Source organism: Drosophila erecta, unplaced genomic scaffold (assembly GCF_003286155.1).
Source record: "Drosophila erecta strain 14021-0224.00,06,07 unplaced genomic scaffold, DereRS2 tig00000000-arrow-pilon, whole genome shotgun sequence".
NCBI lineage: Eukaryota > Metazoa > Arthropoda > Insecta > Diptera > Drosophilidae > Drosophila > Drosophila erecta.
The window spans coordinates 8,908,334-8,932,057 of record NW_020825194.1 but is presented as its reverse complement, the minus strand read 5'-3'; the positions used below and the strand labels follow the sequence as shown (position 1 = coordinate 8,932,057).

The 23,724-nt window shown below is 40.6% G+C and overlaps 4 protein-coding genes across 8 annotated transcripts; all 4 read right to left on the bottom strand.

The window, feature by feature from the left end:
• Positions 1-114: 114 nt before the first annotated feature.
• LOC6554436 (serine/threonine-protein kinase GD17699) lies at positions 115-1,391 on the bottom strand. Its single transcript, XM_001982098.3, has one exon. It carries the CDS (start codon positions 1,389-1,391, stop codon positions 171-173), a length of 1,221 nt encoding a protein of 406 aa, XP_001982134.1. The 3' UTR covers positions 115-170.
• Positions 1,392-9,372: 7,981 nt separating this feature from the next.
• LOC6554435 (esterase B1) lies at positions 9,373-17,734 on the bottom strand. Of its 4 annotated transcripts, XM_026979707.1 has the most exons (8): positions 17,670-17,734; positions 15,395-15,565; positions 12,170-12,274; positions 11,534-11,670; positions 10,579-11,477; positions 10,348-10,517; positions 10,007-10,287; positions 9,373-9,949 (listed from the first exon to the last, which is right to left on the bottom strand). In XM_026979707.1, exons 2-8 carry the CDS (start codon positions 15,545-15,547, stop codon positions 9,760-9,762), a joined length of 1,935 nt encoding a protein of 644 aa, XP_026835508.1. In that variant the 5' UTR covers positions 15,548-15,565; positions 17,670-17,734; the 3' UTR covers positions 9,373-9,759. The 4 variants fall into 4 exon arrangements, with proteins under 4 accessions (XP_026835508.1, XP_001982133.2, XP_015009315.2 ...); XM_001982097.3 differs by lacking the exon at positions 17,670-17,734 and having other exon boundaries at positions 15,395-15,618; XM_015153829.2 differs by lacking the exons at positions 15,395-15,565; positions 17,670-17,734 and adding an exon at positions 13,525-14,242.
• A 1,932-nt stretch (positions 17,735-19,666) lies between these two features.
• LOC6554308 (UDP-glucuronosyltransferase 2C1) lies at positions 19,667-21,525 on the bottom strand. Of its 2 annotated transcripts, none has more exons than XM_001982096.3 (2): positions 21,220-21,525; positions 19,667-21,160 (listed from the first exon to the last, which is right to left on the bottom strand). In XM_001982096.3, exons 1-2 carry the CDS (start codon positions 21,479-21,481, stop codon positions 19,803-19,805), a joined length of 1,620 nt encoding a protein of 539 aa, XP_001982132.1. In that variant the 5' UTR covers positions 21,482-21,525; the 3' UTR covers positions 19,667-19,802. The 2 variants fall into 2 exon arrangements, with proteins under 2 accessions (XP_001982132.1, XP_026835529.1); XM_026979728.1 differs by having other exon boundaries at positions 21,229-21,518.
• A 252-nt stretch (positions 21,526-21,777) lies between these two features.
• On the bottom strand, positions 21,778-23,621 carry LOC6554307 (2-hydroxyacylsphingosine 1-beta-galactosyltransferase). Its single transcript, XM_026979747.1, has 2 exons — positions 23,318-23,621; positions 21,778-23,204 (listed from the first exon to the last, which is right to left on the bottom strand). Exons 1-2 carry the CDS (start codon positions 23,577-23,579, stop codon positions 21,874-21,876), a joined length of 1,593 nt encoding a protein of 530 aa, XP_026835548.1. The 5' UTR covers positions 23,580-23,621; the 3' UTR covers positions 21,778-21,873.
• Between the last annotated feature and the right edge of the window lie 103 nt (positions 23,622-23,724).

The window sequence follows — 23,724 nt, the reverse complement described above, 5'->3', positions numbered from 1 at the left end:
TCGCTGTGCAGTCAACGGTAGGGTCATGCGTAGTTAATTTTGACGGCATTAAGCCAATTAAAACCGTTCACTGTCACCATAAATCTTGGGCTATTGTGATGGGCCTAAGCTGAAGCTATTCAAATTTATTGAAAATCCAAACAATCGAAAACGGAAAATTTTGAACAGCCCTATAAGGCCAAGAACGGATACTGTCCGAGCTCAGCGATGGTGGAACGATTGCTCGGATTTCTCACTAGCAGTCCGTCGATCAACTGGCTGGCCCCTGGACTCAGGACTCCATCCATGTCCTTGGGATAGCTGGGCCCACCACTCATGATCGCAGCATAGATCTCATTCACATCTTGGCTGGCACTAGCAAAGGGCCTCTGGCCGCAGAGCATATAGAACAGAGTAACGCCCAGCGACCAGGAGTCCACCTGATAATCGTATCCCGACATTGCGATTATCTCGGGTGCCATGTAGCATGGTGAGCCGCAGAAGACGTACAACTTGTCGCGATAGTATGTGGCCAAGCCAAAGTCCGCTACCTTGACCATTTCGAAATTCCAACCGCCGGATGAAAAGTAGACCAGCAGATTTTCCGGCTTGATGTCCCGATGAATCACCTGGAGCTGATGCATATGCGCCAGAGCCGCTACCGTGCATCTCATCACCAATCTGGCACTTTTCTCCGACATGATACCGAGCTCCTGTATCACGTCCTGCATGTCACAGTCCAGGTGCTCCAAAACCAAGTACATGTAGCGCTCCTCCTCCACCGTGTACATCAGTTCGACGATGTTTGGATGCGACTGCAGCTGCCGCAGCACCTCCGCCTCCACATAGTTATTGCTCCTTCTCTGTTTGTTCACCATTTTTACGATGCACTTGGTCCTGCTGGCCTTGGATTGTCCGCGATATATCAGCGTATTTGGGTTTTGCACCACGGTCTCCAGACTCTCGATGTAAAGCTGTATGGCCTCCGGCAGGTCGTAGGGCTTTATGCGATCCAGGCATCCACTGTATAAGCGACGTTGGCGCCAACGTTTACAGGACTCCACCATTCGCAGAAAGTCCTTGTTGACGCTGTACTTGACCCAAACCATTTCTTCGTTTTTACAGCAGCAAATCACAATGTCGGTTTCGCGGAAACTGCTCAGTGATGTTAAATGCGATCCGTCGGTTCGGCAGAAATGCGCGATAGCTGATCGCAGTACCACGTGGCGTCCTAGAGACTCTGTGACTCCTTGCAGCAGAGCGTGAAAGTCCTTGAAATGGGCTCGAGAGATGACCATATTAACGCCATTGAAGTGCCTATCGCCGTTCCGGAGGAAGCACACCCGCAGAGCTTTCTGGTGGAGTGGATGACTTAGCCGCCTGAAGTCAAAACAATTGTAATGGTCCGACATAACGCGCAAAAGGGAAGATCGTGAAAAAAATCTTGGAAAATTAACGCGTTATACAAAAATGTACGAAGTGTGTTAGTTACAAAATTCTTGACTTGTAACGAGTCCTAGTTTTTGAAGGCGATTGACTGGCCATCTCGGTTTCCATGCGGTAGTAGCAGGCGTTTTTCGCTCAATGCTCTTCCGCAATTCCCTGCCCCCAGAATAATTTACGATCCACTAAATTGTGAATGGCAGCGACTCGACGCGGATGAAGAGCGCCAAAGCCGCTGGTATAATTGAATAATCAGCTTTGTCGCCCAGTGTGTGTGCGACCCCCGATACTTGGATGAACTGGCAGCTGCCCCCTTGATAATCCGTTGGCGGCCACTTAAACCGCGTCAAGTGCAAATTTGTAGTCCATCAGAGTGCCACATGGGGATCCTGGGGTGTAATTGGTTTTGAAATTCACGCAACGGCTATTTCTGTAATAGTACACAAATCGATTCGGTTGACTTTCTCAATTAACCACCTGTTGAGAAATTTGTATATTTATTGCTAAAATGATGCGAAAAATTAAGTTGGACGTCAGGCCACTGGCTTTTATCTGGATCACGTTTAGCTATCTACAGCATTCTGTTTGTCATGGCATACATGGAAATATAAATATGAAATATTATAAATATAAATATTTTTGTTATTCAGTGATTTAAAGACGACAGGTCATGAAGTTACGAAATTTTGTAAACTCACAAATCAATTTCCCTTCTTGAATTTTGATATTCCTAAATTTGAAAATAATTATTAAATAATTAAATAATTATTCAGCATTTCCATCCAGATTTCTAAGGTACGCGGTCATTGTTATCCTGATTGCCAAGGAATGTATCTATACGCATGTGTAAAATCGGGATAGCAGTTCGTGTATCTGTAGAATGACATAGGTGGTTGTATCGGCTAATTCGTCGATAGATTGTACACAAACTTTGTTTCTTACATTTTTATACCCGTTACTCGTAGAGTAAAAGAGTATATGATTCGTAGAAAATTATGTAACAGGCAGATGGAAACGTTTCCGACCATATAAAGTAATATATATTCTAGATCAGGATCATGGCCATGTCCGTTTGTCCGTATGAACGGCATACCTCCAAATGTTTCTGGCACAATTCTCTAAAAATCTGCATTTACATTTGAAAATGTATTTATTTTTAAATTTTTTTGTAATTTTTCTGATATTTTGTAATTTTTCTGATGTTATGATGTTGTGGAAATTCAAAAATGTCCCTAGGCTGAAGTTCTAAAGTCCATAACCCAACTAATCTAAATCGGAATTTGAAGCGGGATACCTCTAAATGTTTCTGGAGCAATTCTCTAAAAAACTGCATTCAAATTTGTAATTTTATTTTTTTTTAATTTTTTTGTCATTTTTCTGATGTTATGATGTGGAAATTCAAAAATGTTCCTAGGCTGAAGTTCTAAAGTCCATAACTCAACTAATCTTACTCGGAATTTGAAGCGGGATACCTCTAAATGTTTCTGGAGCAATTCTCTAAAAAACTGCATTCAAATTTAGAATTTTATTTTTTCAAAATTTTTTTGTCATTTTTCTGATGTTATGATGTTGTGGAAATTCAAAAATGTCCCTAGGCTGAAGTTCTAAAGTCCATAACCCAACTAATCTAAATCGGAATTTGAAGCGGGATACCTCTAAATGTTTCTGGAGCAATTCTCTAAAAAACTGCATTCAAATTTGTAATTTTATTTTTTTTTAATTTTTTTGTCATTTTTCTGATGTTATGATGTGGAAATTCAAAAATGTTCCTAGGCTGAAGTTCTAAAGTCCATAACTCAACTAATCTTACTCGGAATTTGAAGCGGGATACCTCTAAATGTTTCTGGAGCAATTCTCTAAAAAACTGCATTCAAATTTAGAATTTTATTTTTTCAAAATTTTTTTGTCATTTTTCTGATGTTATGATGTTGTGGAAATTCAAAAATGTCCCTAGGCTGAAGTTCTAAAGTCCATAACTCAACTAATATTATTCGGATTTTGAAGTGGCATACCTCTAAATGTTTCTGGAGCAATTCTCTAAAAAACTGTATTCAAATTTAGAATTTTATTTTTTCAAAATTTTTTTGTCATTTTTCTGATGTTATGTTGTTGTGGAAATTCAAAAATGTCCCTAGGCTGAAGTTCTAAAGTCCATAACTCAACTAATATTATTCGGATTTTGAAGTGGCATACCTCTAAATGTTTCTGGAGCAATTCTCTAAAAAACTGCATTCAAATTTAGAATTTTATTTTTTCAAAATTTTTTTGTCATTTTTCTGATGTTATGATGTTGTGGAAAACCAAAAATGTCCCTAGGCTGAAGTTCTAAACTAAACTAATATTATTCGGATTTTGAAGTGGCATACCTCTAAATGTTTCTGGAGCAATTCTCTAAAAAACTGCATTCAAATTTAGAATTATATTTTTTCAAAATTTTTTTGTCATTTTTCTGATGTTATGTTGTTGTGGAAATTCAAAAATGTCCCTAGGCTGAAGTTCTAAAGTCCATAACTCAACTAATATTATTCGGATTTTGAAGTGGCATACCTCTAAATGTTTCTGGAGCAATTCTCTAAAAAACTGCATTCAAATTTAGAATTTTATTTTTTCAAAATTTTTTTGTCATTTTTCTGATGTTATGATGTTGTGGAAAACCAAAAATGTCCCTAGGCTGAAGTTCTAAAGTCCATAACTCAACTAATATTATTCGGATTTTGAAGTGGCATACCTCTAAATGTTTCTGGAGCAGTTCTCTAAAGAACTGCATTCAAATTTAAAATTTTATTTTTTCAAAATTTTTTTGTCATTTTTCTGATGTTATGATGTTGTGGAAATTCAAAAATGTCCCTAGGCTGAAGTTCTAAAGTCCATAACTCAACTAATATTATTCGGATTTTGAAGTGGCATACCTCTAAATGTTTCTGGAGCAATTCTCTAAGAAACTGCATTCAAATTTAGAATTTTATTTTTTCAAAATTTTTTTGCCATTTTTCTGATGTTATGATGTTGTGGAAATTCAAAAATGTCTCTAGGCTGAAGTTCTAAAGTCCATAACTCAACTAATATTATTCGGATTTTGAAGTGGCATACCTCTAAATGTTTCTGGAGCAATTCTCTAAAAAACTGCATTCAAATTTAGAATTTTATTTTTTCAAAATTTTTTTGTCATTTTTCTGATGTTATGATGTTGTGGAAAACCAAAAATGTCCCTAGGCTGAAGTTCTAAAGTCCATAACTCAACTAATATTATTCGGATTTTGAAGTGGCATACCTCTAAATGTTTCTGGAGCAGTTCTCTAAAGAACTGCATTCAAATTTAAAATTTTATTTTTTCAAAATATTTTTGTCATTTTTCTGATGTTATGATGTTGTGGAAATTCAAAAATGTCCCTAGGCTGAAGTTCTAAAGTCCATAACTCAACTAATCTTAATCGGAATTTGAAGCGGGATACCTCTAAATGTTTCTGGAGCAATTCTCTAAAAAACTGCATTCAAATTTAGAATTTTATTTTTTCAAAATTTTTTTGTCATTTTTCTGATGTTATGATGTTGTGGAAATTCAAAAATGTCCCTAGGCTGAAATTCTAAAGTCCATAACTCAACTAATATTATTCGGATTTTGAAGTGGCATACCTCTAAATGTTTCTGGAGCAATTCTCTAAAAAACTGCATTCAAATTTAGAATTTTATTTTTTCAAAATTTTTTTGTCATTTTTCTGATGTTATGATGTTGTGGAAAACCAAAAATGTCCCTAGGCTGAAGTTCTAAAGTCCATAACTCAACTAATATTATTCGGATTTTGAAGTGGCATACCTCTAAATGTTTCTGGAGCAGTTCTCTAAAGAACTGCATTCAAATTTAAAATTTTATTTTTTCAAAATTTTTTTGTCATTTTTCTGATGTTATGATGTTGTGGAAATTCAAAAATGTCCCTAGGCTGAAGTTCTAAAGTCCATAACTCAACTAATATTATTCGGATTTTGAAGTGGCATACCTCTAAATGTTTCTGGAGCAGTTCTCTAAAGAACTGCATTCAAATTTAAAATTTTATTTTTTCAAAATTTTTTTGTCATTTTTCTGATGTTATGATGTTGTGGAAATTCAAAAATGTCCCTAGGCTGAAGTTCTAAAGTCCATAACTCAACTAATCTTAATCGGAATTTGAAGTGGCATACCTCTAAATGTTTCTGGAGCAGTTCTCTAAAGAATTGCATTCAAATTTAAAATTTTATTTTTTCAAAATTTTTTTGTCATTTTTCTGATGTTATGATGTTGTGGAAATTCAAAAATGTCCCTAGGTAGAAGTCCTAAAGTCCATAACTCAACTAATATTATTCGGATTTTGAAGTGGCATACCTCTAAATGTTTCTGGAGCAGTTCTCTAAAGAACTGCATTCAAATTTAAAATTTTATTTTTTCAAAATTTTTTTGTCATTTTTCTGATGTTATGATGTTGTGGAAATTCAAAAATGTCCCTAGGCGGATTCCTAAAGTCCATAACTCAACTAATATTATTCGGATTTTGAAGTGGCATACCTCTAAATGTTTCTGGAGCAATTCTCTAAAAAACTGCATTCAAATTTAGAATTTTATTTTTTCAAAATTTTTTTGCCATTTTTCTGATGTTATGATGTTGTGGAAATTCAAAAATGTCTCTAGGCTGAAGTTCTAAAGTCCATAACTCAACTAATATTATTCGGATTTTGAAGTGGCATACCTCTAAATGTTTCTGGAGCAATTCTCTAAAAAACTGCATTCAAATTTAGAATTTTATTTTTTCAAAATTTTTTTGTCATTTTTCTGATGTTATGATGTTGTGGAAATTCAAAAATGTCCCTAGGCTGAAGTTCTAAAGTCCATAACTCAACTAATATTATTCGGATTTTGAAGTGGCATACCTCTAAATGTTTCTGGAGCAGTTCTCTAAAGAACTGCATTCAAATTTAAAATTTTATTTTTTCAAAATTTTTTTGTCATTTTTCTGATGTTATGATGTTGTGGAAATTCAAAAATGTCCCTAGGCAGAAGTCCTAAAGTCCATAACTCAACTAATATTATTCGGATTTTGAAGTGGCATACCTCTAAATGTTTCTGGAGCAATTCTCTAAAAAACTGCATTCAAATTTAGAATTTTATTTTTTTTTAATTTTTTTTGTCATTTTTCTGATGTTATGATGTTGTGGAAATTCAAAAATGTCCCTAGGCTGAAGTTCTAAAGTCCATAACTCAACTAATCTTAATCGGAATTTGAAGCGGTATACCTCTAAATGTTTCTGGAGCAATTTTCTAAAAAACTGCATTCAAATTTAGAATTTTATTTTTTCAAAATTTTTTTTGTCATTTTTCTGATGTTATGATGTTGTGGAAATTCAAAAATGTCCCTAGGCTGAAGTTCTAAAGTCCATAACTCAACTAATATTATTCGGATTTTGAAGTGGCATACCTCTAAATGTTTCTGGAGCAATTCTCTAAAAAACTGCATTCAAATTTAGAATTTTATTTTTTCAAAATTTTTTTGTCATTTTTCTGATGTTTTGATGTTGTGGAAATTCAAAAATGTCCCTAGGCGGATTCCTAAAGTCCATAACTCAACTAATATTATTCGGATTTTGAAGTGGCATACCTCTAAATGTTTCTGGAGCAATTCTCTAAAAAACTGCATTCAAATTTAGAATTTTATTTTTTCAAAATTTTTTTGCCATTTTTCTGATGTTATGATGTTGTGGAAATTCAAAAATGTCTCTAGGCTGAAGTTCTAAAGTCCATAACTCAACTAATATTATTCGGATTTTGAAGTGGCATACCTCTAAATGTTTCTGGAGCAATTCTCTAAAAAACTGCATTCAAATTTAGAATTTTATTTTTTCAAAATTTTTTTGTCATTTTTCTGATGTTATGATGTTGTGGAAATTCAAAAATGTCCCTAGGCTGAAGTTCTAAAGTCCATAACTCAACTAATATTATTCGGATTTTGAAGTGGCATACCTCTAAATGTTTCTGGAGCAGTTCTCTAAAGAACTGCATTCAAATTTAAAATTTTATTTTTTCAAAATTTTTTTGTCATTTTTCTGATGTTATGATGTTGTGGAAATTCAAAAATGTCCCTAGGCAGAAGTCCTAAAGTCCATAACTCAACTAATATTATTCGGATTTTGAAGTGGCATACCTCTAAATGTTTCTGGAGCAATTCTCTAAAAAACTGCATTCAAATTTAGAATTTTATTTTTTTTTAATTTTTTTTGTGATTTTTCTGATGTTATGATGTTGTGGAAATTCAAAAATGTCCCTAGGCTGAAGTTCTAAAGTCCATAACTCAACTAATCTTAATCGGAATTTGAAGCGGTATACCTCTAAATGTTTCTGGAGCAATTTTCTAAAAAACTGCATTCAAATTTAGAATTTTATTTTTTCAAAATTTTTTTTGTCATTTTTCTGATGTTATGATGTTGTGGAAATTCAAAAATGTCCCTAGGCTGAAGTTCTAAAGTCCATAACTCAACTAATATTATTCGGATTTTGAAGTGGCATACCTCTAAATGTTTCTGGAGCAATTCTCTAAAAAACTGCATTCAAATTTAGAATTTTATTTTTTCAAAATTTTTTTGTCATTTTTCTGATGTTATGATGTTGTGGAAATTCAAAAATGTCCCTAGGCTGAAGTTCTAAAGTCCATAACTCAACTAATCTTAATCGGAATTTGAAGCGGGATACCTCTTAGTGTTTCTGGAGCAATTCTCTAAAAAACTGCATTCAAATTTAGAATTTTATTTTTTCAAAATTTTTTTGTCATTTTTCTGATGTTATGATGTTGTGGAAATTCAAAAATGTCCCTAGGCTGAAGTTCTAAAGTCCATAACTCAACTAATATTATTCGGATTTTGAAGTGGCATACCTCTAAATGTTTCTGGAGCAATTCTCTAAAAAACTGCATTCAAATTTAGAATTTTATTTTTTCAAAATTTTTTTGTCATTTTTCTGATGTTATGATGTTGTGGAAAACCAAAAATGTCCCTAGGCTGAAGTTCTAAAGTCCATAACTCAACTAATATTATTCGGATTTTGAAGTGGCATACCTCTAAATGTTTCTGGAGCAGTTCTCTAAAGAACTGCATTCAAATTTAGAATTTTATTTTTTCAACATTTTTTTGTCATTTTTCTGATGTTATGATGTTGTGGAAATTCAAAAATGTCCCTAGGCTGAAGTTCTAAAGTCCATAACTCAACTAATATTATTCGGATTTTGAAGTGGCATACCTCTAAATGTTTCTGGAGCAGTTCTCTAAAGAACTGCATTCAAATTTAAAATTTTATTTTTTCAAAATTTTTTTGTCATTTTTCTGATGTTATGATGTGGAAATTCAAAAATGTCCCTAGGCTGAAGTTCTAAAGTTCATAACTCAACTAATATTATTCGGATTTTGAAGTGGCATACCTCTAAATGTTTTTGGAGCAGTTCTCTAAAGAACTGCATTCAAATTTAGAATTTTATTTTTTTTTTTAATTTTTTTGTCATTTTTCTGATGTTATGATGTTGTGGAATTTCAAAAATGTCCCTAGGCTGAAGTTCTAAAGTCCATAACTCAACTAATATTATTCGGATTTTGAAGTGGCATACCTCTAAATGTTTCTGGAGCAGTTCTCTAAAGAACTGCATTCAAATTTAAAATTTTATTTTTTCAAAATTTTTTGGTCATTTTTGTGATGTTATGATGTTGTGGAAATTCAAAAATGTCCCTAGGCTGAAGTTCTAAAGTCCATAACTCAACTAATCTTAATCGGAATTTGAAGCGGGATACCTCTAAATGTTTCTGGAGCAATTCGACAGTCGAGTACATCGACAGTAGCATTAAATTGCATAAATTTGAAGAGCTGATAAGCCTTTTTCCTAATGAAAATGCTACTCTCCCCAAATAAAAATAAACGTTTACAACAAATTAAAAGACAACGGCTAAAATAAAATATGTTTAATTTACAATAACATCGTACTTAGACGTTTAGACGTTTGCATTATGCATTAGATAGACTCTGACTATTTACACCTGGTTATTGTGGATACACGTGTAGTAAGGAAAAACATCTCGACGTTGGGTTATGAAAGTGAATTGGTGTTGGTGTGGATAAATGCTGGAACACTTACAAACTAGTTGCTAATAATATAGCTAAACATATAGCTAACAATTTCTACGATCTACGAAAATTGTACAATGAATTTTGCATTTAAATATTCTGGGTTTCGTGCGATCTTTCACAAAATGGCAATACGAAATTACAGTGTGTGTGTGTGTGTGGGTGAGTGTGTGGGGTGTGTGCTCTTGTGAGGGTATTTTGATGTCTTTTTACATGGCAGCCCCATTGTAGTGCTGATACATCTCATCCCAGAATCTCTGCCGCTCCGGCTCGGGATTGGTTTTCATCGCCAGATTGGCTGAGATGTCCATGTAGTTGAGACTATTCATCACATTGGTGGGATCGATGGGCGCCCACTTGGTGGTCAGCATAGGATCCTCGGTATCCGGCGTAGGGGAGCTGTAATTAGCGTTGGTTATATTCTATAACAGGTTTTCCTTCATCCTGAGTACTAACCCGTATTTGGCGAAATTCGTCCACATGCGCACCATTCTATTCTTGACCTGCACCTCCATCGACTTGGGATCCAAGCTCAAATTGAAGAACCCGAACTTAAACAGATAACCCAGCTCATCACCATGGCAGACACCGGGTCGGGGAATACCCAGCATCCGTTTGTAGAGCCCCAAGGATCCGTCGAAGGAGAAGCGGTACATGTAGACAGGTGCATTTCCAAACTTGGCATGATTCCGGGCCGTGCGACGGATGCCCTGAAGGAACATGAGATCCGTGAGGAGCTGTCAAAGACATATAGTTAATTACTATCTATAGTCGTGTACTCTGCAACTCGGACTTACCGCAATCATCTCGTCCACCGATTCAATGCCCACATGCTTGCTTCCCAAGTAGAAGGATCTTATCTCGCGGGTCACCCTATCATGAGATTGTGTCACATTCAAATCTTGCGGAACCAAGCGGCCAAAGTCGTTCTCAATGATGCTCAGCAATTGGGGATTCTTGCGAAGTCCTGGTAAAATATTTAAAACCTATTAAAATGTTCCTCCACATGTCCTTAGAATTGATCTTACTTCTAATGAACAGCATGGCTTCGTGTGTATTGTAACCCGTCATATAGGCCACATCACTGTTAAAGTTCTGCGAGTGATACATGTCGCTGGGGTGCTGAGTAAGGAAGGGCTCCTCGTAGAACTGTTCCTCCTGAGAGTCCTGATTCCAATATCCCTCCACCACGGGCACAAATGGCAAACCAATGTTATTCCGCTGATCCTCTGCCGTGATTGTGGTGGGCGCAGCCTCAACCAATTTCATGGCTGGGACCCGTCGAAGAAAGTCGAGTATGTCCTCGGTTCTATTGGCCCCCACGTAACCCAAATTGGCAGCTAGACGAGCAGCCCGCTGGCTCGAACTGGCGGACATGGACCATGGATTCAGAGCCGATCCACTTTGGGAAATCGCTCGGTGGAAAAGTCCCTTGGCCTGGGGAGACAGCAGCAGCAACTGGACGGACGAAGCTCCAGCTGACTCACCAAAAATGGTAACCTGACTGGGATCTCCCCCAAATGCGGCTATGTTATCCCGCACCCACTTTAGTGCCAGCACCTGATCCTTGAGACCCTGGTTGCCGGGAGCATCGGGTCCTGCTGTCAGGAAACCCAGTGGGCCCAATCGGTAGTTCAGGGTGACCAGGACTATATCCTCAGCCACTAGATAGTCCGGTCCGTAGAGGAAGGAGTTGCCGGAGCCAAAGGAGAAACCTCCTCCATGCAGCCAAACCATTACAGGAAGCTTTGGCTGCTCTGCCGACTCTTCGTCCTTGGGCATTTGGGTTGTGAACACATTGACGAACAGGCAATCCTCGTCTCCCTTGAAAGTGTCCAGGATCATGTTCTTGTGCGGACAGCTCTGACCTTCCCGTGAAGCATCGCGGATTCCGGACCACGGTTTCTCCGGCTCCGCAGCGCGGAATCTGGAATGAAAGATCTTGTTAGTTTCCAGCCTGTATGTCTTGGGTCTGGTACCTACCTTCTTGCTCCTGTAGGCGGTGCTCCATATCGCATTCCCTTGAAACTATAGTAGCCTCCACGCTCTCCAGATCGATACTTCTGATAGCGACCCCTGACTTTTCCCAACGAGGTAGTGGCCACAATCTCACGCTCTTTCTGTGAATGATTTTAGCAAACAATGTTAGTCTACGTATAGCACTTGTGATAAGTTCAGTTGTAAAAGTCAGTTTTTACTGAGGAAATCAACCTCAAGGCCCACGAATTTGGCCGCCACTTGCGAATGCAAAAAATCTGAGTTGCGCAACCAATTTGCATCGAAGTGCGAATTCGAATAGAACCGGCGCAAAGAAGTATGTCATGTGCCTGGCCAATGTTGCGCAACTGCCTCGGTCAATTTCCAAAAAGCCAGTTTTCCGCCCACCGTCCACCTGCCAAGTTCTTGATTCACTGGGGGTGTGTGCATATGCCAGCTTCTTTCTTTACTATTGATTCGACCTCAGCCCCAAACTGCAGCTGCATAGAAGCTTGGCCAGCTGTCCATGTTCACGTCCAAGTTGAAAATTGATTGGCCACCACTTTGCAATTCCGCTGTCCAAAGAGGCTGTAAACGCTTGGCATTTGCTGGGGCCATGGTTCAAGGCCGAAAAAGACTCACCCGCAGAGATCTTACCACCTCCTGGACCACTCGCATGGCCCTCGATGGCAGCAGTTGGACCAGCGAGTTCGGATGCGATGTCAGGGTCTTCCAGGCCGTCGTCTCCTGCAATTGAAAATTCCGAACAATTTTAGCATGCACTTAAATAAAAACTGTTACAAGCCATAAGGGGGAAAACCAAGTAGCCGTATGTACAATTAACTCTGAGTAACCACTTGGTAAAAAGTGTAATTTAAATATACTCTTGTTTTTGATAAATAGGAAATATGCAATCCATGTTTATGCCTATGGCAATGATCTTCTTTGCCGTGCAGTTGACAGCAATTTAAAAAACATGCAAAAGCTCTGGCCCAGTCCAAGTTCAACGGGCTCGATGACAATTTTTTGGGGCTGTCCGATTTGTAAAGCGGCGTTAACTGTCAACGGGCAACCTTCACCGACTGCGTCGCTTAATTGAAATGCCATTTGCAAAACTCAAATGCTCGGCTTGCGGCAATTAGGCAGCGGTATAAACATGGCTAACATGGCCAACACCAACAACTGGAGTCACGTGCTGCCAGAGGAAACGCCAATCTCGATCTGACGCTTGTTCCCAGGCCGAACTGGGCGTGTGTCCCGGGCTAAAACGGGCTCATATTTGGCTGTGATTCATACCACAATTGGGCGTCAGTTGGTGGCTGTGGAGCAGCGAGATTCAAGTTCACCTCTAACACTGTTGTTATGCTAATTACTTGTGCCATATACCCTAACTTGATGAATATACGTCGCACTGCAAGGCACGGCCAAGGCATCGAGTTCAATTGCTGGCAAGGTATTCGAAAGTCGATTTGTTTATTTTTTCGGCATTTTTGTGTGTGGTCTGGGTGCTATGCTAATGTGGGTGTAGCTGGTTTATAACAGTTTCCTATCGAGATCCGATCGATGTTGGCTTTAATTATAACTGTTTAATGCGCTCGTTGGCCAGGCCGGCTGTGTGTTCGTTAACCAAACACACTTTGGCTTAAAAGGCGCTTAAGAAGTGGGTCATTGTTCAACGCAAAAAGCGCTTGAGAGTGCTGGGAAAATAATTAAAATCTTCCAATCAATCTCTCGGCTTCGATTCGGTTTTCGAGCTCCAGCTGCTCTAATATGCAAATAGGTGAGAGCCGGACAGACAGACAGACAGGCAATAACAACATCTCTGGTTGCATTGCGAATCTCGCATAATAATATTTTCGCCGCTTACAATGCAAACATTATGCAATGGTTGCCGCTTTCACGCTTACACGCTCGAAAGCCAAATATAAATGCGAACTAAAATGCAGATAGAAAGCCAGCGATGCAATTGTTGCATAAGAACCATGTTCAATACAAACCGTGGTAGAACGGCCCATTTGGGCCATTTGCCGCATATCCAGCGACCCGGAAGCATTTGCGCTTTTCGTCGCATTTTCCGGCGACATTGTTGTCGTCGTCGTTGTGGTGGTGGCGATTAAAAAAAATGCTCTGGCTCTGCCCCGCAAATCTTGCAAATCACCGCCATGCGGATCGAGACCCTCCTGCGCCTCCTCCGCGGATGACTTTCTCTGTTCGGTGACTATGATTCGATGGCCGGATTCGTTCGGTCGCTGCACACAAATTGCCAAGACAATTAGACCGATGGCTAGCGACAGAGCCGCGATCGCCGCGATCGGCGCTCCACGTTGCCAATTCCGGGGACAGGGCATGACGAAAGTCCGGGGGAGGTGAAAAGTCGGCGGACTGGGCTCTTTTGTTTTATGCAACCGCCTGACAACCGCACAAATTCGATGCAGTTCGTTCCGACAAGTGCAGTGGAGTGCGCGGAGCCGTAAACTTTGATTTATTGAACTCGCACCGAACAGTCACCGCAAAAAGTCTGGCACCCGGGATCAACGCTTTGCTCTTCCGACAGCAACTGTTGCGCTTTCGAGCGTCTGAAGCCTTTTGAATTAAATTCCACTTGCTCCTCGATTTTCCTCGATTTTTCGCCTCGGTATGGCAGTCATTAAAAGTACCCTGGGAATTCTGGGAATTTCGGGCTTGTCACGACTGAATTCATTAGTTGCTGCTATAATCTGATCACTTTGTTGAATACTTTTTATTGTCAGCCTATAACATGCTAATACATCAATAACATTTGGGTCAGCTTTGTCGCTTAGAACTAACTATAACTTGCGGATTTTTGTATAAAGCTGAAGATATACTTATCCATTTTTACTGGGTATCCCCTGATCGGTTAAGCAATAGCACTCAATTTTTGCCATCTTGTTAGAGCTGCACTTGTTACTGTCTGTCCGTCGGCTGTTCGGTGTTTTAAATACATTTTTTGGTTTGTTTTGTTTAGTTTTTAGTGCTTGTAATCATTGTTTTTATGGCCGGGTTATGTAAGGCACGCAATGGCCTAGTGTAGGTACATTTCGGGCATTGTTCGTTCGTGTATTCTTTTTCAGTTGGCCGGCTTGTCGTTGATGTTGGGCTTTTATCAGTCAATGTTATCCGACCGGCAAACGGAAATGTGTTCCTACTTTAATTGCCTAATTAATCAGCTATGCCCTCACGCGGGGCATAAATAGTTGAATAAAATAGTTAATATTTCAGTGCTCACATTTCTGCTTAAAAAGGGGCATTGTGTTGCACCAAAGTTCAGTAAGTTATTCGCTTGCCAAGAGCCAAGCTGCATTCAAAATGTCATGCGCCGCATGGCTAATGAATTGATTGCATTGCCAGAGAGATTCGTTTTGAGTAGGGCTGCTCAGAAGGCCAACTATTATTCGAAGCCCACAGACAACCTCCCCTGCCCCTGACCACTTGTTTTGGGCCACTGGCTGCCTAATTAGCAGGTGGCAAAGAGTATTTTTCACGCGCTTCACTTCCCCCCATAAAACAATAGAACCGCGAGGCATTTGCAATTGACCGGGCATATTTGCTGTTTGGTGAGCCATAAAGTCCATTAACAGGCACATGTAAATGCAGTTACCGGCAGCCACACAAGTTGGCCAAAACACTTGGCCATAAAGCGACGTCTTCTCGGGTGTTGAATTACTTTTGGGGCGGCAACAAATTTGCGACACGATGTCAAAGTCACACAACTGGCCGAGTCAGCCGAAATGGCCAGAACTGGCACGCTTTGTAAAGATTCTTTGTCTCTGCTTAATTTATACAAGCGCTTCTTAGATCGCACAACCATTTACATATGTGGCTTGGAATACGGGTTCTTGAACTCACCTTAAGCTGGTTGGATATCTTTCCAGCACGTGCTATTGCCGTGCCAAATGTGGACGGGGCTATGGCAATCGAGGAGCTGACATCACAGAAGAGTATCAGGCCCAATCCAAGGAGCAGAAGGCTCAGAAGTGGTCGAAGTCCAGTCGCTGTCATTGTGCGTTTGCTTTGTGTCTGGGTAAACAAATCGGAATAATGCATTAGTGGATGGCCCGTGTTATGGCCAAATGTGTTTGCCAAACGTCAATGTCCAAGCCGAAATCGAACCGAACCGAACCGAATATTGAATAACGAATCGAAGTGCGCAACGCTTCTGAGCCAACTTCTTGGTCAGGGCCAAGACAAAGACGCGAATGTCAACAGCTTGGCTTGGCTGGGCTTTTAGACGCTCTTGCGCTTGACTCCGGCTCCACTCAACTTGGCTCTGAGCCACTAACTTGGCTCAGTTTTCAGTTTTCTCAGCTTTTCCACCGCCAGCCAGTGGTGCCAGTGGTCTCAATCTAAATTGCTTGCGATTATTTTCGAATTTGTTTACAGTGCTTGTCTTGAGCTAATACAGACATTATTCAATTTTGTTTTGCTGCTGTTGTTTTTATTGCCGAGTTATTTTTTCCTTACGAGAGGTCACTAAATATTTTGCATGCTCACAGGGCGTATGATTAATTAGTAATTCATATGGCTGTAGGTTTATTCCACATTATGGCGTGTATGCATATAAATTTATTTAATATATTTTTTACATAAAGGCACAGACCCAATGACAACGGACTAATTGAATGACAAGACCGGAAATCAGGGCGAGAAGGTCTCAAAGAAGCTAACGAACTTTATTCGTGGTTTTCATAAATCTGTTAATCAACCTGATATGGAAACCTTTTGGCCTAGCTAGTAGTAATGGTGTTAATTATAGTTCCGCTTCCTTAACAGTTTCGTTAAACTGGGCCATAACACATATATGTATGTATACACCAATTTTGCCAATAGGCACGCCCCCAGTAAACCAGTAACCCAGAGCCACTTCCTCCTTTTACAAAAGCCACGACATTGCCGCTTTCCTCCCTCCCTCTTGGCCGAGTAAGCCATTCGTAGTTGCCACAATGCCATGGCAACACTTGCACTTTCCTTGAAAGTTGCACCACCAGCTGGAAATGCAGAGTCAGAAGAGAGGCAGTTGCCGATCAGCTGTGCGCTTTTCTCTTGGCCACAAATTCAGCGTATTGAAAATATGCCTTATGATTACAAGAAACATATGCAAATTGGACTTGAATTTTGCGCAATTCTGCATACAAAGCGGCAACGATTGAGTTGAAGCCAACTATTCCAATAGTAGAATGTGGCTATTTTGTAATGACCAGGCCAATTGAAGAGCTGGCAAGCGAAGTAAGAGAGAGTCAGAGAGGGCCAGCACAGAAATGGCCAGCTAAACGGGAGCTGCAAATGCAACTGGGATCGGGATTCAGGCCGAGATGGAGGCTGCGGTGGTGGTGGCGGTGGTGGTGGTGATGCAGACTTGGCCTGGAGCCGGCCAGACGGGCTTGCGACGCCTTACGTAAGAGGCGAGCAAAACAAAAAAGGTAAATATTGACATGAAAAAATTAAGCCAAGCCAATGACTGAAAGAAATGAAGAGATAAGCGCCAAAAGAGAGCAAGAAAGAGAGCGAGCGAGGTGCGAGAAAGCGAGAGTTTGGCCAAAAAGATGATGGCCCACTGGCTTTTGGCGTGCGCCGCTTAACAGTAAATTTCGCTTGACCCATTATATAAAAAGGTAGCCGGGGACAGGCAGCAAAAACGGAACTAATTCAAAACTATTTTCAAATTCGCCAGGCCCATTCGAAAGGCATCTGCTTACAAACCGACACATCTGCTGGGGCCTGGAGTTTCATTAACAAAAGCTGGCTGGCAAATATTTCACCAGCAAACAGGCAAATATTTGACACACATACTTTTTCTGAACCCAGCTCAATGACTCAACAAGACGGCAGCTGCAGTGAGCGATTTGCAACAGATTTGTCGGCTAAATGTGTCAACCTAATAGGCAGCAATCAGCATTAGATTTGATTAATTCTCGGAATTACTCGGACCACCATTTCTGAGCACTAAAACACTGTTAGCAGCACCACGTAATTGGCTAAGTGTGTTGGGCAAGTTCAAGTTTGTGGCCCGAGTCTTTGGCCCGCCACATCGATTCAGCTCCATTCAACTCAATTCGATTCGTTACGTTTCGTTCCGTTTCGACTTTTTTCGATTTCAGCTTCAATTTTTGGACTCTTCGCGTACCGGAATGTTTCGTGCTCCACGTTCGACTGTCGCCGACCAACTGAAGCTGCGACTGTGCAGCGGTGCGCTTAAGCGTCAAATTGCTGCGGCTTATACCTTATACCTTAACCGGCAGCGGCATGCAAAACATGGCCAAGAGTCTGGATGTTCCGTAGCAATGGCTAGGCGACCTGAGCGGAATTCGTAGTTGGCAGTGTAACTTGTACTGTCGTTATTCTGGACTCAACATAATAGGGCGGAACTCCTAGGCTCTTCTTACGCAAATATGTTTCTTATATTTTAAGCCAACATGACATACTAAGACTTTAACCATATCTTGATTTAAGTCCTTCAGTTTATCGCTGGCTTTTGTAAATTTTGCTTAATTTATTTGTTCAGGTGGCTACTAATTTGTAATAATAACAGCGTTGATTAATAAAACACCTTTGTCTCTTTTTAAACACATATAAATGATTAATTGTTTTCAAGCAACTAATTATTAGTGGAAACCGCTTATAAAGCTAATGACTGAAAGGGTATTACCTCGGCTAGCAACATGGAAATATATATAAATTGGCTTTTAGCCAATGGACACCAGACTAACAGTTTGTTTGAATAGCTGTGCTTCTGTGGTCTTAAATTATGGCCAAACTTATTAAGGGACCGCTGTCACGCCGGCTCACGCATAATTATGCAAAATTATATACCTAGCATAATTCAATTTTGGCAATTGGTGATTGCTGGTCCGCCCATAGTAAACTTATTCTTTTTGGGCATTTCGCATGGGCAGACATCTAAAACTCGTCTTACTTTAGTTACTTTAGGTAGCAGCCATAACTGCGGGCACGTGAAATTGGACGCGTTTATCAACACCGCGGAAAAGCAGTTGACACTGGGGTTAGAGATGGCCAGTCTCGTTTACCGTTTGAGATCAAGGATGCAACTAATAATCTGTGGCACAATAAGCCAAGGCAATGCGATCTCGATGTGGAAAATAAGCTGGCCAATGGCAATGGAATGACAACTGTAATGGCGACTAAAGTTAACGTTAACAATTAATGCCAGTCGCCGGATGGAAATGAACTTTTCACGCAGCCCGTGTAATTAACTAAGCGATTGCCCAACTCGATCGTCAAGACACTTAGTTGCTATATTAGCGGAGCAATTAAACAGGGGAAGTCTTCCACTGATTAATCGTTCTCGGAGGAGGCTTCTTGGTGACCTCGTTGCCGTTTGTTCTCACTCCGGTGCTTTGCAGCCAGGTTTAATATTTAGCCATGCGCGGATCGTAAACAAAAGAATGCCGCCGCACTGTGCAAATAAACCCCAAAATGGAAAATTAAAAACACTCTGTATACAACCACAATAATATACGATTCTGCTCATGAATTCATATTTTGTGCATTCTGTCAGCGGTTCGTTTGTGTCTGTTGTTCCGGCCTAAAACTGTGTCACCATTTGTCGTTATTGTTTGGCCCAAATATTTGGCAAAGCGTCAGTTACCATGACTTACGAAAGGTACAGCAGAAATATCTTAAATATATATTATAGTAGAAACCAGATTGGGAAGTTTAGCCATTGGGATGGAAAGGTTTACAGTTAGTGACGCAGGTGAAAGGCGGAACCTCCGCTGGATTCTAGGGGGAAGCCCTTTATCAAGGACGACTACCGGTTTTTTCCAGTGCTGACGTCAATAAGTTCTTTACTTGAAGAACACCTCATTCCAGGTGTAGAATCTTTCAAAATGTCAATTATGAAGCAGAAGCTCCTTGATTAAAACACAAAAACAATTAAGCCCAATTAAACATATGTTTTATATCGGATAAAAGATTTCTGAATAGACTCAGGTAGCGATTTAATTTTATTACTTTTTTCAAATAAGATAAAACAACCTTTTCTTGATCTTACAACTTTCATGTTTTCAAGAAATTGTGTTGAAAAACATAAAAAAAGCGCTGAATGCAATTTGCTATGTTTAGATATAATTCATAGTTGTTCACAACATTTTCAGGTGCCAACTGAACTTATGCTACAAAGTCGACGTAAACAAGCGATTTTCGAAGCACACTTTTAAGATCAACTCATAAATAAACAGGTAAGTAGTTAACAGAGTAGTAGTAACAGCAGTAACACAAAACAATACTTGGGGTAAGATTATTGTGCTTGCCATCTTGGAGCAAGCAAAATGAGGTGCTGAAAAGCAGCTTCTCTATCTTGAAGGGGCCTTGGGCCTGCACGAGTTTTTTGGAATACCTTGTAGAACAAATAGATCACAGATCCGAAAACAATACCAAACCGAGCAGCTAACAGGATCAGCCAATCCCATTGGTAGTAAAGAGGAACATCCTCCGTCTTAAGACGCATATGTGAGGCATCGCCATTGCGCAGGGCGTATTCCGTCCACCAAACTGCTGTGTCCAAAGGACTCATGGGTCGGTCCCTGAAGGACTGCGACATTTTCCTGGCTTTCAGAGTATATTTAGGGTTCTCCAGCAGCTCCCGAATGGTCGAGGTCAACATTTCCAAACTCATCTCGTTGGCGTCCAAGACCTCGGCCATGCCACGCAGATTAACATTCCGCAGATTAATGAACTGGTCGAAGAACACTGGTAATCCCAGGATCGGCACTCCACTGTAAACAGCCTCCATTACACTTAGCAGACCCCCGTTTGTGATGAAAAGTCGAGTATTGGGATGGGCCAGAACCGCGCGCTGTGGAGGCTGTTCAATCACATATATGTTGTCCGCTTTGTTTGGCATGCTATAAAGTTCGGTTTTCCAAACGACCCTCTGCTTGAATTGGACTAAAGATTTCATAAGGTTTTGCTGCATGTCTTCAGGCAAAAACTGCACCAATATCTCCTGTCCCATCGAGAAATAGATAACCCCGTGCTCCGCGTCGTCCATAAATCTCTGCAGTTTCGCATCGCACGGCTCAGGTGGCTCGGTGAGATGCAGTCCTCCGACTTCTATGATGTTCGGCACATTAGATCGCACCCTGCCCATACTGAAATGGTTGTTGACCAAGATCACCGAATACCTCTTCCGCATGTAGTAAAATGTCTGCTCCGAATAGCCAAAAAACTTCTTGAAGATGTGCAGTTGAGATGGTCGGACGATCAGGTGTGTCAGCAACTTTTCCTCTGTGATATGGACCCAGTTGTAAATTTTGCTCAGGAGCGAATTGCCTCGGGAATAGCCCAGCGAGGAGATCGGATCATTGATGCTTGGCGCAAAGTTTCCAGCGACTTCTTCGGTGCTCCAGTTGACATTGCCACCGGAAAACCCCATCAAGGTGGCATTATAGAACTCCACTATGCCATAGAGCGCTTCCAGGGCAGACGGTTCCAGCATAACCAGGTCAAAACGTTCACTCTTGTCCTTTAGCATCCGTTGGACTCCTTCGTCGCTCAGTATATCTAAGGACATATTGTAGAGCATTGTCACTGCCAACCAGCCTGCTATCCATTTGCTGCCGAAGAAGTCCATCATTTGGTCGCACTCGATCATTTCTGCGTGAAAATACAAATTGAATAATGGGAAATACTCCCAAAATTATAGTTTGACTCACCCTGGACGCGTTGATTTAGCTTGGGAACGCGGATATGGCGAACTCCCTCGATATCGGACGGCATTCCAACTGGTGTGATCAACGTTACATTGTGGCCCCGTTTAACTAGAGCCCTTGCCAATGGACGCACAACCAGATTATGGGAGCTGAAGTGGTAGGAAAATATGCCCAGGATGCTGGCAGCCTGCACCGAGTCCTGGCACAGATCCTGTTGCAGGATCACACAAAGCGCGACAGCCAGCCAAGAAAACTCGAGGCGCATTCTCACAATTCAGTCCGCTCATGTCGGAGCTCTGTCCGCAAATGAACGCAATCTAATCTAAGGTGTCGGCAGAAAGTTTTACTGATAACATGAAAGTTTTGAATCCCCTGGCAGTGTAAATATTTGTGAATTATTATCGGTTATTAGTTGCTTGTCTGATAGATAACTATATTCACACCGTAAAACGAACTGAAACTAATTATGGCTATGTCATTATCATTTTTGATTCATTTATTAATTTAAATAAATAATTTTATTCAAAAGGGACATCTATGGAATGCTGAAAAGGCTTATGACTTAAAGTTTAACGGGTAGTGAATCAGTATTAACGAGGGTCATAAATATCCGCAGATAATTGAAGAAATATTGTACATTTTTATTACTGTGTCGTATTACTTTATTGATAAGGTAAAGTGCAATCGATACCCCAAACCGAGCGACGTGTAATTTTTTAAACAAACTGAAACGAAAAAGATCACCGACCCAGCAATCAATAAAAATCGAAGGAAGAAAGTGAGGATGCTGTCTATTCTGTAGTAATGCATTAGTGGAATCTCCTCGACATTGAGGCGAATGTGGGATATATTCCGGTTACGTAGAGCATACTCCGTCCACCAGACAGCCGTATCCAAAGGACTCATGGGGCGGTCCTTAAAAGTCGTTGATATTTTATAGGCATTCAACGCGTACGTTGGATTTTCTATCAGTTCAATAATTGTTTTAGTTAGAGTATCTACATTCAGATTGTTTATGTCCAGGACCTCGGCCATGCCTGCCAGCTGCCCCCAACGCAAATTGCCGAATTGGTCAAAGAACACCGGTAGTCCGAGCATCGGAACACCACTATCCACCGCCTCTATTACACTCAGAAGTCCTCCATTGGTAATGAAGAGACGCACATTCGAATGGGCCAGAATTTGGCGCTGGGGGGCTTTGTCAATGGCATATATGTTATCCGATTTGTTTGGCATATTAAAGAGCTCGTTCTTCCAAACAACCCGCTGCTTTAGCTTTGCAAAGGACATAATCAGTGTCTGCTGCAGGGTATCTGGAAGAAACTTCACCATTATGTCCAGGCCCATCGAGAAGTAGATTACTCCGTGCTCCGCTTCGTCCATAAACTTCTGCAAGCTCTCATCGCACGGTTCTGGGCGTTGGCTTAGATGAATTCCACCCACCTCGATGAGATTGGGCACATTGGATCGCACTTTGCCCAGACTGAAGTGATTGTTGACCAGGATCAGCGAATACCTGCCACGCAATTCATAGAACTTCTCCGTCGAGTAACCGAAGAACCTCTTAAAGACCCGCAGTTGAGCGGGTAAAATTATAAGGTACTCCATCAACTTTTCCTCGTTGATGTGAATCCAGTTCCTAATTCTACTCACGATCGAGTAATCTCTGGAGTAGCCTATTTGAGAAATCGGTTCATTGAGACTGGGCGCTGGATTTCCCGCCAGTTCTTCGATGAACCAGTTAATGCTTGTACTTGTCAGGCCAATTAGAGTGGCATTATAGTACTCCACCAGGCCGTACAGTGCATCCAGGTTGCTAGGATCCATTAGGATTAGGTCGAACCGCTCACTTTTGTCGCTCAACATTTTTTGAACGCCGCCGTCGCTCAGAATATCTTGGGTGATATTGAAATATATTGTAGCGGCCAAATTGGCCTCCTTCCATTTGTTGATCAAGAAGTCCAGAAAATGATCAGTCGCAATAAATTCTGTGCGGGACACAAACGAAAAGTTGTAGGTTGATAAAAGTTTTGTACTCTTTTTAGCCGCTATTAGTCGAAAAATGCCCATTTGATACTTATTAGGCTGTAAATTGAATTACCTTGAATGCGCTCTCTCAGCTTCTGAACGCGAATATGTCGAACGCCCTCCATATCGGGAAGCATTCCATCAGGTGTGATCAGAGTTACATTGTGGCCTCGTTGCACAAGTGCCTCGATCCACGGCCTCACCACCAGAAATGGGGAGCCATAGTAGTATGGAAATATTCCCAGTATTTGGGCTCCTTGCGCCAGGTCGAAGTTCACATTTGGGTGCAATAACAGGCAAATGCCGAGTGGCAGCCAAGCGGAGCTGAGCTGCATTTTCCCGGTTGTACTGCGTCCATGACCGAGGTCTATCCGCAAATGAGCGTAATCTGAACTTAAGTGTCGCCAAACTCAAAAAGCTTTGTTCGATTGCCAAGGGAATTGATAATAGCTCTGGGAGCTCACAGCGAACTTTTATCAT